Source organism: Odocoileus virginianus, chromosome 1, assembly GCF_023699985.2.
Source record: "Odocoileus virginianus isolate 20LAN1187 ecotype Illinois chromosome 1, Ovbor_1.2, whole genome shotgun sequence".
NCBI lineage: Eukaryota > Metazoa > Chordata > Mammalia > Artiodactyla > Cervidae > Odocoileus > Odocoileus virginianus.
In genome coordinates, this window is record NC_069674.1 from 30,766,268 (window position 1) to 30,781,620 (window position 15,353).

Consider the following 15,353-nt stretch of genomic DNA (forward strand, 5'->3'; position numbering starts at 1 on the left):
TTTTAGAGCCCAAGAAAATAAAGTCTGTCACTGTTTCCATTGTTTCCCCATTCATTTGCCATAAAGTGATGGGACCAGATGCCATGATCTTAGTTTTCTAAGTATTGAGTTTTAGGCCAGTTTTTTCACCCTCCTCCTTCACCTTCTCCAAGAGGCTCTTTAGTTCTTCTTCACTTTCCGCCATAACAGTGGTGTCATCTGCATATCTGAGGTTATTGATATTTTTCCCAGCAATCTTGATTCCAGCTCATGCTTCTTTCAGCCCAGCATTTTGCATGAGGTACTCTACATGTAAGTTAAATAAGCAGGGTGACAATGTACAGCCTTGACATACTTCTTTCCCAATTTTGAACCAGTCCATCCTTCCATGTCTGATTCTAACTGTTGCTTCTTGACCTGCATACAGGCTTCAGTGGAGGCAGGTAAGGTGGTCTGGTATTCCCATCTCTTTCAGAATTTTCCACAGTTTGTTGTGATCTACACAGTCAAAGGCTTTAGCATAGTCAATGAAGCAGAAATAGATGTTTTTCTGGAATTCTCTTGCTTTTTCTGTGATCCAGTGGATGTTGGCAATTTGATCTCTGGTTCCTCTGCCTTTTCTAAAACCAGCTGGAGCATCTGGACATTCTCCGTTCATGTATTGGTGAAGCCTCACTTGCAGAGTTTTGAGCATTACTCTGCTAGTGTATGAGATGAGTGTGATTGTGTGGTAGTTTGAACATTATTTGGCATTGCCTTTTTGGGGGATTGAAATGAAGACTGACGTTTTCCAGTCCTGTGGCCACTGCTGAGTTTTCCAAATTTGCTGATACATTGAATGCAGCACTTTCACAGCATCATCTTTTAGAATTTGAAATAACTCCATTGGAATTCCATCAGTTCCACTAGCTTTGTTGGTAGTGATGCTTCCTAAGGCCCACTTGACTTCATATTCCAGGATGTCTGGCTCTAAGTGAGTGATCACACCATTATGGTTATCTAGGTCATGAAGATCTTTTTTGTATAATTCTGTGTATTCTTGCCACCTCTTATTATCTTCTGCTTCTGTTAGGTCCCTACCATTTCTGTTTTATTGTGCCCATCTGTGCATGAAATATTCCCTTGGTATCTCTAATTTTCTTGAAGAGATCTCTAGTCTTTCCCATTCTATTGTTTTCCTCTATTTCTTTGCATTGATTGCTAAGGAAGGCTTTCATATCTCTCCTTGCTAGTCTTTGGAACTCTGCATTCAAATGGGAATATCTTTCCTTTTTTCCTTTGCCTTTAGCTTATCTTCTTTTCTCAGCTATCTGTAAGTCCTACTCAGACAACCATTTTGCTTTTTTGCATCTCTTTTTCTTGGCGATGGTCTTGATCACTGCCTCCTGTACAATGTCATGAACCCCCGTCCATAGTTCTTCTAAGATCCCAAATGCTATGTGATGTGGCCGAAGAAAAAGTCTCTAGCCAGAAAAGGACTTAGATAATTTTTACCAAGAAAAAACAATGAAGGCAGGAACATTAAATATTGCCAAGGAAAGGATACAAAAAAATGCCATATTTATTGCTACCTTATATCAAGGCTATGATTTTTCCAGTGGTCATGTATGGATATGAGAGATGGACTATAGATACTCTGTCTGTCAGATCTAATCTCTTGAATCTGTTTGTCACTTCCACTGTATGACTGTAAGGGATTTAATTTAGGTCATACCTAATGGTCTAGTTGTTTCCCCTACTTTCTTCAATTTAAGTCTGGATTTGGCAATAAGGAGTTATGATCTGAGTCACAGTCAGCTCCCAGTCTTGTTTTTGCTGACGTCTAGAGCTTCTCCATCTTCGTCTGCAAAGAATATAACCAATCTGATTTCGGTGTTGACCATCTGGTAATGTCCATGTGTAGAGTCTTCTCTTGTGTTGTTGGAAGAGGGTGTTGCTATGACCAGTGTGTTCTTTTGACAAAGTTCTATTATCCTTTGCCCTACTTCATTTTGTATTCCAAGGCGAAACTTGCCTGTTACTCAAGGTATCTCTTGACTGCCTACTTTTGCACTCCAGTCCCCAATGATGAAAAGGACAATTTTTTTTCAGTGTTGGTTCTAAAAGGTCTTGTAGCCTCCAGACTGTGAGAAGTTATTATCGTCTGTAAGCCATCCAGTCTATGGCATCCGGTGCAGCAGTCTGAGCAGACTAAGACAAGGGGTTAGTAGTGGAGAGAGAAAGGAGAACATTGAGGATTCGTCTAGGTTTATAGCCTGAAGCAGGAGATGGCTGTTGATGTGTTTCAGTGATGCAAGGTGCCCTGGGAGAGGAACAGATTTAGACGAAAAGACAATGATATCAGTATCAGGCATTTGGGAGTTGAGCTACCTCTGAAATACTGGAAGGAGTACATACCAAGGGAACATTCAGATATTTAGGTGTCTGGAGCTGGAGTTCAAAGGAAGGATATGGGATTGAAATACTGATGTAACCATAAGATGTCAGCCATTGGAAATGATTCTATCAGTAGCTGCTATTCTCAGGCATATGTGTTATAACTGGAATCCCTGTGGAAGATGTGGAGAGATGAAAACCACCTTAAAGAAAGCAAAAGCAAAAGCTTCCAGAGGACTTCCCTGTCAGTCCAGTGTTTAAGACTCTGTGCTTCTGATGCAGGGGACTTGGGTTCAGTTCCTGGTGGAGGAACTAAGATCCCAAATGCTATGTGATGTGGCCGAAGAAAAAGTCTCTAGCCAGAAAAGGACTTAGATAATTTTTACCAAGAAAAAACAATGAAGGCAGGAACATTAAATATTGCCAAGGAAAGGATACAAAAAAATGCCATATTTATTGCTACCTTATATCAAGGCTATGATTTTTCCAGTGGTCATGTATGGATATGAGAGATGGACTATAGACAAAGCTGAGCACAGAAGAATCTATGCTTTTGAACTGTGGTGTTGGAGAAGACCCTTGAGAGTCCCTTGGACTGCAAGGAGATCCAACCAGTCCATCCTAAAGGAGACCAGTCCTGGGTGTTCATTGGAAGGACTGATGTTGAAGCTGAAACTCCAACACTTTGGCCCTCTGATGCAAAGACCTGACTCATTGGAAAAGACTCTGATGCTGGGAAAGATTGAGGGCAGGAGAAGAAGGGGACGACAGAGGATGAGATGGTTGGATGGCATCACCTACTCAATGGACATGGGTTTGGGTGGATTCTGGGAGTTGGTGATGGACAGGTAGGCCTGGTGTGCTGCGGTTTATGGGGTCGCAAAGAGTCGGACATGACTGAGCGACTGAACTGAACTAATTGTTGTTGTTCAGTCACTAAGTCATGTGTCCAACTCTTTAGCACCCTGTGGACTACAGCATGCCAGTCTTTCCTGTCCTTCACTGTCTCCTGGAGTTTGCTCAAACTCATGTCCATTGAGTCAACAATGCCACCTAAGCATCTCATCCTCTGTTGTCCCCTTCTCCTCCTGCCCTCAATCTTTCCCAGCATCAGGGTCCTTTTCAGTGGGTCAGTTCTTCTCATCAGGTGGCCAAAGTATTGAAGCTTCAGCTTCAGCAACAGTCCTTCCAGTGAATAAACAGCATTGATTTCCTTTAAGATTAATTTGATCTCCTTGCAGTCCACAGGACTCTCAAGAGTCTTCTCCAACACCGCAGTTTGAAAGCATCAATCTTCGGCACTCAGCCTTCTTTATGGTCCAATTCTCACATCCATACATGACTCCTGGAAAAACCATAGTGTTGACTAGACAGACCTTTGTTGGCAAAGTGATGTCTCTGCTTTTTAATGCAATATCTAGGTTTGTCATAGCCTTTATTAGAATTAATTAACTCGGACAAACTGGGAGTTCAAGGGAGTTCAGGAGTTCATTCCTACTTCATGCTGGCAACTGGGTCTCCTTACATAACTCAGTTTCCTCATCAAAAAAGCAGGAGCATTGGATGAGAAAAATATCTACAGCCTTTTCAGTCTAAAGCAAAGATCCTTATGTATGTGTGTGGAGGCCTCGGGGGCCTGCATCTTTTCTGCCCAGGCTCTCAAGTTCCATAGCACACACGATGTGTTAGAGTTAGAAAACAACCCTGAGATCACCTAGCAGGGACTTTTCAAGCATTTTTATGATGTCTGTGACATATTTATATATACTTTTATGATGTTTGTGAGATACATCAGTATTTAATGTCTTCAAATATGTCTTAGGCGTTGGTTGTTTAGTCACTAAGTCATGTCCAACTCTTTGTGACCCCATGGACTGCAACCTGCCAGGCTCCTCTGTCCATGGGATTTTCCAGGCAAGAATTCTGGAGTGGGGTGCCATTTCCTTCTCCAGGGGATCTTCTCAACCCAGGGATCGAACCCTGGTCTCTTGCATTGGCAGGCAGATTCTTTACCACTAGTGCCACCTGGGAAGCCCATAAATACATATACATACACGGGAAGACCTATTCTTCTTGATAACCTGGAATATTTTCCCCTGTATTTCCCTTAAAAGGGCCAGAGGACAGATCTGACCTGTCTGGATGATGTAATTAAAGTATCTTCTCCCCCAACCCTAACTCAACCAGATTAAGTCAACTATTTTTTTTTTTTAAGATTTGTTTGTTTATGTGGTTTTGACTGTGGCATGTCTTCATAGCTTTATATACACATAGGAAAATGCCTCTTAAACCCTGCTAAAACCCAGTAGGAAATTTAAACCCATGTGCCGTGTGGCACATTGCAGGTTTCATTCTACTGGTCACTTCACTGCGCCTTCATCTTTAATTTCCCCGCGGGTGTACGTGATGAGGCAAAGTTGGTAATCACCCAGACAGACTTTAGGTGTGCAGTATTATTCCAACAAACCCAGTAAATGACATCCACAGTAAAGAGCAGGGAAACAAAGAGATTACAGGGTTTCATTCCCACCCGACATTCTCAAGAGAACAGAGCTCAAGGCAATCTGTGAGTATTTATATACTCCCTGATCTGTACAGAGAAGGTTCACAGGAAGCAGTTAAAGACACAGCAGCTAAATCCAGCATTTCACTGGATTTTTTTTTTTTTTTTTTGGATTCTTGCAGCTTTACACAGTTAAAAGCCAGGTGGAAACTACATCGCTGTTAGCCAATGTTGATATTAATAGACGTGGGGTTTTAAGGCAGCTCTCCCACCACGTGTGCCTTGACAAAGGAAACCTTCCTGTTGGAACCACATGGCTTACCTGATTGATCCCAGGGGGGCAGGCACTGCTCACTGCCATGTAAGCACTTAGAGTCCCTGCTGTGTGCGGCCTCCCCCAGGACCATTTGGAGTAGGAAGGATCCCAGGGAGACACTCTGCCCTGTTGTTAAAATGGAGGCCAAGAATTCGGTGACATGCCTGCAGCAGGACCACCCATCCACACATTGGCCTTAGTGGGGTATAACCTGTGCTGCTTCATACTCTAAAGAAAGGACAAGCTAGACAGGCTGCCATCTGGCACAGTGGGGAAACTTCTGCCTGCAGGTCATCTGCTGATGGACTTGCCCCGATGTTGTTTTAGCCACTCCATTTCAGCTATCCTGCTCAGGTCCCATGCTACCGTGTGAAGGAAGCTTACCCACTCTCCTCCAGTGGAAGTCAGTTCAGTTACACTGTTTGTCCCTCATCACTTCCTGCCTTGCCTCACAACCAGCTGTATACATCTCTTTCTCTCCTGCTAGTTTGTATGTTCCTGGAGGGAAGGTTCTAAGAGTCATACTTTTTGTATTTCCCATATTGTGAAGTGAAGTCACTCAGTCGTGTCCAACTCTTTGCGACCCCATGGACTGTAGCCCACCAGGCTCCTCCATCTGTGGGATTTTCCAGGCAAGAGTACTGGAGTGCGTTGCCATTTCCTTCTTCAGGAGCTCTTCCCAACCCTGGGTCTCCCGCATTGCAGACAGATGCTTTACCATCTGAGCCACCAGGGAAACTCCAATAATAATAATAACCAAATAGTGTTTATTGAACACTTATTATATACCAGGTACATTACTGTCATATCATTTAATTATTACAACTTTGTAGTGTGATGATAAAAAACAGAGCTTTGGAGCCAGACCACCTGTATCCAAAGCCTCCCACCTCTACCATCAGCCCCAAGACCTTGAGACAGACAGGATTCTGACTGGGTCTTCTGACTTACGGTGTCAACTCCATCCTGCCTCCATAGATATCATTTCATTGACTAAGACCCATTCTCTCATAACCAAATTTATTATTTCTTCTTACCACTGAACAACCCCACGGTTACCCCCACTAACTTTAACTTAATATGTGTATGTTTTTAGACATATAATCCCTAGTGATTTAGCTAATCATACCAATGATATTCATTCTTTACATCTCTTAGTGTGTTGCCATTTTTACAGCCCCTTCATCTGAATCATCTCTGTTGATCTTCACCCCATCCTTGTTGTGGGCAGAGCAGTGTCATCCTCCTCGTTTTATTGATGAGTACGCTGAGGCTGGAGAAGCTGAATGTCCAGCCTCTTAACTCACAGCCAAAGAGTAGGCAGAGCTACAACTTGACCTCAGACCTTCTAAACCCATCCAAGGTCAGCCTCTAGCTTGGCCAGCCCCTCAGCATCACTCCCCTGTGGAAACAAATGCTTGCAGGCACCAGGAAGCAGGTGCTGTGCTAGAGCCTTCAGTGGTTCACCTTGTCTGGTAACCATAGCAATGGTCGCTCTCCTCGTGGCAAATGAGATCACCCAGCTCACACCAGCACTCAGGATTTGAGTTACTAGAGACAAGGCATTTTCCACAGAGGGCCATTAAGTTTGGAATTCCCTTCCCCTGATCTGACACAGCCCTGGAGTATTGGCCTTCTGGGTCTTTGCCAACCACATCAAGTTGAGTTAGCCAGCTGTGATAGGTAAGAAATCTGAACGAGCAGGAGGAAAGTGCTCAGTGGACTTTTAGTTGTGAGCAATTTGTTATTTTGTGTTTTTTGCTGTTTGTGTGCCCTAGGATAACTAACTGACCATATATAATTCTCGTTCTTTAAAAACAAAATTTTAGTCCGTGGTTTGCGTGAATTTGTTTCTGTGTTCTTACATCATGTCGCAAATGATGTGATGGAGAAACCTATAGGGAAGTTTTTGTTTCTTTTGCATAAACTATTTTGCAGTAATTGACCAGCCATAGAGAAAAGATTATCTCCTGTGCACCCTCAGTGAGTTCCCTGGTCACCAGAGACCAATAAGCTGTGTCCCTGGAACTATTATCACTTTGTTGAAGAAGCTGCTATGTGAACAAAAACCAGCCTTCATTAATTTCCCTTTTCGTATTTAAAAAACCTTGTCAGTATTTTCCCTTTGGGAAAGTATAATTTTTCAATAGTGCATATTATTTTAGTTCTAAAAAGGAAAGATGTAGGGTAGTAGATCCTTATTAACATCTCTTCTTTATCTTCATGCCAGATCTTAATGTTCCCAGTCAATGAAATAAAATGTTCCACATTTTTAATTACATTACGTATATATATCTTAATTTTCATTTCATAGAAACTAAAAGTTTAGAAACGTAGAACTCTTAAGACAGTTTAAATTCCATACCACTCCCCCAACACAAATGCACTGGTTGTCTGGACCCCACATAGCAGTCAGTAACAGAATCAGCTCAGTCTGGTGCTCTTTCCATTGTACCCTGACGTGTGTGTCTCTGTTTGAGCTCTTGATTGCTTTGTAAGCTTGAAAGCTGGGGTGATCCTTACGTGTCCCAGTTGGAGCTTCTTGGTGAATACTCACTAGCTAATGTATCAGACTTCATTTTAGTGTTACAAGAGCCTCAGATGTTACACCTCCTTTTCATTATCTGTTCTCTTAGAAAAAGTTGGGGAATGATCAAGTGATATATGATAGAATGGGATTTGAACACTTGACCATTGTTGCTTCTAAACATCTTTTTTTTTTTCTTGAGGTATTATTGACCTGCAACACTCTATTAGTTGCAGGTGTACAACATAATGATTTGATACCTGTATGAATTTCAAAATGGTCACCAAAATAAGTCTACTTAGCATCATCCATCCCCATTCATAGTTATAATATTTTTCCTTGTGATGAGAACTTATCTATACTGGAGTTGAAAGTTATTTTAAGGAATAGTCTCAGGGATTTAAAGTTACTTACTAAGTGGTTTAAATTATCTCACACATAGTAAGCAGACTCCTATTATACACTGTTCTTTTATCTTTAAAAATGTACATATTATTTCCTGGAAAGTGAAAGGACCTTAGAGTTCATCTTCAAAATAAAAATAAACATCATAAGCCATCCTCTTAGGTGTCAGTTTGTACATTTTGGGTTTTTGTGCCATGGGAAAAGTTGGTCCAGGAATTGTTTGCCCTGTTATGCGTTTGTGTGCACGGTCCTATCCTAAATACTCAACCATAAACTGTATTCTAGTTTGTTTCAGTGCTGGAAGGGGTGTTGTCTAAGCTCTCAAGATATGATGAAGGCACTTTCTTTTCATCCATCCTGTCATTCACTGTAAGTATTTTGAATGAGTTCTCCTCTCTCTTTTGACTGCTGTCATAGTACTTATCAGTTAAGAAAGTAATTCTCATAATTATCTCTTTTCCACTTAAGGTGAAAGCAGCTGCAAAATATGTTGATGTTCCAGTAAGTATTTTCTATTTGCTTTTAAAAACTATATATAATTCTTCTAAAAATGCATTTATGGTTCACCATGGGTTTATTTCAAATCTTTAAACCAGTGTGATTCCCTCAGGGAGCAGTTTATTTTTCTTAAGTGAGGACTAGCTCTCATAGCAAAACCTGACAAGGTTATTTCAGTGTACTTTTTCTGTTGCAACTTGGGGACTCTTGTGGAGGTCAGTTCACCATGAGAACATACCAGTTCGGGGGTAGCTCCAGGATCAGGGAGAAAATGCCTCACATTATTTATAGAAAAAAATTCACTCTCCTTCCCTTTCCATGAAGGCTCTAACAGGTGTCTTATAGGAGTTTAAGTAACAAACAAGAGGAATCAGTTAAATCAGAGGACTAGTTTTCTAAATATAGAAGTGTCATAAATAAATCAGTGTTGACTTACTTATCATTTGGTTTTTCACAGAACTCTTGGGAAATAATGCATAACCTGTAAATTTGTTCAAAAATTAAGGGAGGAAACTATGAAACTTACTTAGCTACAAGGAAAAAAATTTACGTGATAAATATAATCAACAAGTTAGTACAACATTTGTAAGTTGACAATCATTAACAAAGTTTTTGCCTTAAATTCCGTTATCACGTATATATGATCAAGGCCTCTGATAGTCTGTTGAATCATGTGTCTTGGCATGCATATCAAAGAGTTAGAGCACAATGGGAAAAAAAAGCATAAAATTTAAAACTAAGCGGAATATAAGTCATCTCATCTTTAATTCAGGCTGTGCTTGAATAACATTACCATCTCTAGGTCATTATTATAAATGTTAGCACTTTTAGTGCTGGCAAGCTTTGTATATCTGTTGTAGGTGGCTCTTATTTTTGAATTGCATGACTTCATTTTATACTATGGATTCAACAGTCCCCAGATTTACTGATGCTATAGTTATTAAAAACGAACATTTGAAATGAAAAGGCCATGGACTTTCCTATCTTTGCCTAGGATTTCTTGGGAGTAGGTTTTGTTTGTTTTTAGTTTTACAAATAATTCCCAAAGAAGTTTTGGCATACTCTTTGTCTTGTATTAGAATCAGAAAATCAGTACTGGACAATAAGCAGAAATAATCACATGTGTGTGTTCCTGCAAAGGAGCCTCTTGAAAGAGAGAAAGGAAGCAGTAAGGGGGAATAGTTTATATTTGCTATCTGAAGAAGAAAAGGACAAGTCATCATGGGAACATATGGACTTTATTGTCCTTAATGAGTACTTTTTAATATAGATTTTGTTTCTAATTTTGAATTATTAAATACAAGTGGAATGGAACACCACAATTATTTCTGTTCTTAGGGCTTTTGCAATTCTTAATTTGACTCTGTTCTAGATCTGTTGGAGCCCATAGAGCTTCATCGTTGAAAGATACGGAAAGTGGTTCATTCATGCTCCTTCTCATGTGGAAGCCCCCTCTCCTGATAGCCCTCAAAAAGATTCAGTCAAGCTTTTTTAATTTTTTCAGTGATTGTAGGCTCACCATAAGGCAGCTTCCTCTTATGTGTAACGAGTTGAAATTCTGTACCTCTGTGATTTCTATCTTGGTTCTAATTCCTTTTCTGCATGATAGCCCTTCAGATATTCGGTGATAATTATCATGCATCCTCTTCCCAAGAGATATGATGGCTATTCAAAAGGATTTGTTGTCTAAGGAATTCTTATTTTCTACATTAAACATCCTCAACTTTTTCACTAAATTCGTTGAATAAATCTTATTTAATAATCACTAAGTGCTAGACTCTGGGCTACAATGAAAATATATATGTCCTGCCTGCAAGCTGTTCAGTGTCTAGGAATAAAAGAGATAGAGAAATAGTTCAGTTCAGTTGCTCAGTTGTGTCTGACTCTTTGCAACCCCATGATCTGCAGCACACCAGGCTTCCCTGTCCATTACCAGCTCCCAGAGCTTACTCAAACTCATGTCCATCGAGTTGGTGACGCCATCCAGCCATCTCATCCTCTGTCATCCCCTTCTCCTCCTGCCCTCAATCTTGCCCAGCATCAGGGTCTTTTCCAGTGACTCAGCTCTCAGTTCCAAATGACTCAGCTTCATGATAGACATAGCAATTGTCTATGATAGCAAAAAAAAAAAATAATCATGATAGCACAATAGCAATTGTGCTCAGACTCTTTACCATACCAATCACTCTCTAATGAATTCCAACTTACTAATGTCACTACTATATCAAGTTGCCACACACAGCAAAGCATACTAAACCATAGATGTGGTGTGACCATGGTATATTGCTAGAGTTTCTCCCTTAGATCTGGAAGTAAAATTTAATTTCAAAAATTGTGAGATGCTCTTGGCTGTTACTATTTTTTTAATGCTAAAACTCCAGCAAGATACCTCTCTGAAGCAATCTTTTACAGAGAATTTTATGAGAAAAGAGAACAGTGACTTACCTTTCACAAAAATTAACTCACAACTGATTTAAAAACCTACTTATGAAATGCAAACTATAAAACTTCTAGAAGAAAACATAAGAGAAAATACTACCTTAAGTTTAGATACAAACCCCAAAACATCCATGAAAGAGAAACATTGTAAGTTGGAATTAATAGGTGGCTCAGGTGGTAAAGAATCTGCCTGCAATGCGAGAGACCTGGGTTGGGAAGACCCCCTGGAGGAGGGCATGCCGGCACACTCCGGTATTCTTGCCTGGAGAATCCCCATCGACTGAGGAGCCTGGCGGGCTTCAGTCCATGGGAGTCACAAAGAATCATGCAACTAAGCGACTAAGCACACACAGCACTCTGCACTTTTAAGGAAGTAAAAGGACAAACTACAGACATATTTGCTCAAGGACTTTATCCTGAAATGTACAAACAACTCTTAACACTCAAGGATAAGAAAACAAACAGCACAGTTAAAAAATGGGCAAAAGATCAGAACAGATACTACAGTGAAGACATATAGATATCAAATAGTCACGTGAAAAGGTGCTCAATATCATCTGTCATTGGGGAAATAAAAATTAAAACAGTGAGACACTATTACACACCTATTGGTATGGTTAAAATTTAACAGTTAATAGCAAAATGTTGACAAAGATCCAGTGCAAGAGGGATTCTCATTCATTGCTGGTGGAAATGCAAAATTGTACAGCCACTTTGGGAGACTATTTGGCAGTTTCTTACAAACCTAAATATAGGCTTTAGCAACCCACTGATTATACTCCTAGGTATTTATTCAACTGATCTGAAAACATATGTCCACAATGAAACCTGCAAAAATGTTCATAGCAACTTTTTTCATAATCACCAAAAATTGAAAGCAACCAAAACGTCTTTCAGTCCAACCTATGGATAAGCAAGAAGTGGTATATCCATACAATTAAGTGATATTCCTAATGCAAAAGAGAAGAAGGAATTCATGTTCCTGGAACATACTTGATTATCAGGTATACCTTATAATTATAGCATAACTAAAGATGTATAAGTGTCAATAACAGAAAATGATTCAAATATATTCAAATTATATATTCATTTAAATATAGCATGTTATGAACATAGTCTTATGTATCTTCGTACTTTCATGATACTTCTTTATAAAAGAAAACATATCATACATAAGAGAAAAGTCATCAATATGTTCCTGAACAAAAAGAAACTTTGTTATCTCATGCTTCTTAGCGAAGAAGCTGGTAGGGCCTCCCTTGATGTCTTTCTAGTCAAGGTGATAAAGAGTGACCTTCAGATGGTTTGATAGATTTTTTTCTTGATTAAATAGCCCTCATCTGGAGACAAGGGGTTTCCCTCATAGCTCAGTCAGTAAAGAATCTTCCTTCAATGCAGGAGACCCGAGTTTGATTCCTGGGTGGGGAAGATCCTCTGGAGAAGGAAATGGCAACCCACTCCAGTATTCTCGCTTGGAGAACCCCATGGACAGAGGAGCCTGGCAGGCTACAGTCCATGGGATCGCAAGAGTCGGACATGACTTAGTGACTAAACCACCCAACCACCAATCTGGAGACAAGTTCCTGTCATAGTTACACAATTCAAGGCTCCGTCATAGAACCTTGGTGTGTTCATGGTGGCAAAAACCTCAGACATTAAAGAAAAGCAAGACCTGGAGAGAATGAGTCTGTTCATCCTGTCTAACAGTAACTTAGCTGAAGGGAACTCAGTCCTGAGAGATGGGGAGGGAAAACAGCTGTAGTAGATATAGGGCCGGCATGAAAACATTCACCTTAGCTTCACAGATGGGAACACCAGGCCCAAACCAAAAATTCAGTAAAGTAGTATATTAGTGTTGTGTTCGTTTCTTGCTGTCCAGCAAAGTGAATCAGCTATATGTATACCTATCTCCCCTCTTTTTTATATTTCCTTCCCCTTTAGGTCACCACAGGAGAAGGAAATGGCAACCCACTCCAGTACTCTTGCCTGGAAAATCCCATGGACGGAGGAGCCTAGTAGGCTACAGTCCATGGGGTCGCAGAGTCGGACACGACTGAGCGACTTCCCTTTAGGTCACCACAGAGCATTGGGTAGAGTTCCCTGTGCTATACAGAGGTTAGCATTAGTTGGGTTTTCCTGATAGCTCAGTTGGTAAAGAATCTGCCTGCAATGCAGGCGACCCCTTTTCAGTTCCTGGGTCAGGAAGATCCCCTGAAGAAGGGATAGGCCAGCCACTCCAGTATTCTTGAGCACCCCTCCTGGCTCAGCTGGTAAAGAATCTACCTGCAGTGGGGAGACCTGGGTTCAGTCCCTGGATTGGAAAGATCCCCTGGAGAAGGAGTTAGCTCTTTTATACACAATAGTATAAATATGTCAATCCCACTATCCCAATTCATCCCACCCCTCCTATCCACACCCCCCCCCCTTGGTGTCCATAACATTTATTCTCTACATCTGTGTCCTTATTATGCCAATAAAAATTTTTTAATTAAAAAAAAATTTAGGTAGTATATTAAAACTAACCCCCCAAAAGACATATTGCCTCCCTATAAGGTTGGGAAGATGTAGCTGATAGCAATGTGTGTTAGAAAATAGGATGAAAATGTGTATGAGACCGTAATGTAAGGTAGCTACTAAAAACAAAACCACGAGGTAGTGTGGACCTGTGGAGGGAACACAGCAGAGAAGGTACCAACCAAACTCAGGAGCCAGACTGCCTCGCTTTCAACCTTTGCTCCATCACTTTGCTCAGTATCTGTATAATCTTGAGCGTCAGTTTCTTTTTTTTACAGCTTTATTGAGGCATAACTGATATATTAAAAACTGCACATATTTAGTGTTTATAATTAGATGAGTTTGGAAATAAGCATATACCTGTGTGTGGGCTTCCCAGATGGTGCGGTGGTAAAGAATCCACTTGCCAATGCGGGAGACACAAGAGACCCAGTTCAATCCCTGTGTCGGGAAGATCCTCTGGAGGAAGAAATGGCAACCCACTCCAGTATTTTTGCCTGAAAAGTTCCATAGACTGAGGAGCCTGGCAGATTAGTCCGTGGGGTTGCAAAAGAATCAAACATGACCGAGTGTCTAAACACATAGCACACATATACCTGTGTGAACACCAATTACTTTATCAAAGGGAAATAGAATTATACCACTTCTAGGCTTGCTGCAAATATGTTAAGCACTTTTCAAGATTCCTAGAATGAAATTAGTGATCAATAAATGTTAGCTGTCACTGTACACACATTATTGTTGATTATAGTAAATCTAGTATCCAGATTCTAAAAAAATAATCATTCTGTTCTGTACTATCTTGTTCACATCTATTAATGTGGCAAATCTATCAATAGTCTTTTAAAACCAACATATACTTTTTAGTTTACCTCCTATTGTAGAGAGCAGCCAGCATAGTTAAGGGAATCTGGAAATAATGGCTTACAAAGAAAAAAAAGGGGGAGGGAATCGGGATATTACTCTTGAGGGAGGAAAAACCTAAGAGACAAGAGAGTGCTGTTTAATATATGGAGTTCCCATTTTACAGAAGAGGAAGCCTCAATATTTATCCAGTCAAGAGGACAGAACAAGGATCAGTAACTAAAACCCAGTGGGAGGCAGAACTGAAATCAGTGTATTAAGAACAAAAAAAGAAACTAAAATTCTTTACAAGGGTGATATAGTATAATAGTAGTTACTCCACTCTTTTACCAGATGTGGTACTGCAGATTGCTGAATTATGTGGGGAAAATAACTAGATGACACTTAACATTTAAAGGGACATTTAAAAGCCCTTTCTGGGGCTTCATTAATGGTCCAGAGGCTGAGAATCTGCCTGGCAATGCAAAGGACACAGGTTCGATTCCAGGTTAGGAAACTAAGATCCCACGTGCCTCACAGCAAGTGAGCCCACGCATCACAGCTAGAGAGTCCACACACTGCAATGAAGACCCCACCTGCCACAGCAGAGACCAGATGGAAACAAATAAATTTTTTGTAAAAGCCCTTTCCAACTCCAGTTCTGCAATTTTGCTTTATAGGTCGTTAAGTTATAGGGCATTTCGGTGTGGGTGTGTATGTGAACAATGCCTATTGCAGGTTATTACACACATCACATGTGACCTCTGCGCTAGTCGGTGAGGTGACACAGCTAAAGAGACCTGGAGGACAGATGAGGTTGACGGTGACCAGGGACAAGGACACTGCCCTGGATCGGCTGCTTAGCGCTGCCGCCTGATCGTGGTGGTCTTCCCTGAGAAGGTGGGCATGGCTTATCTTTTTCCTGTCTTCATTAACAGTTCTCTCAAGTGTTC

The 15,353-nt window shown here is 40.6% G+C and overlaps 1 protein-coding gene across 10 annotated transcripts in view; it reads left to right on the top strand.

Annotated features, from left to right (window-relative positions):
* Positions 1-15,353, top strand: part of CADPS2 (calcium dependent secretion activator 2) — a 545,582-nt gene that overhangs the window by 494,949 nt on the left and 35,280 nt on the right. For 9 of the 10 annotated variants that reach the window (XM_070466441.1, XM_070466410.1, XM_020909458.2 and 6 more), the window contains 2 exons: positions 8,392-8,475; positions 8,575-8,607. In XM_070466441.1, coding sequence (XP_070322542.1) covers positions 8,392-8,475; positions 8,575-8,607 — 117 coding nt within the window. The remainder of the gene's footprint in view (positions 1-8,391; positions 8,476-8,574; positions 8,608-15,353) is intronic. The other variant, XM_070466414.1, reaches the window with a different exon arrangement.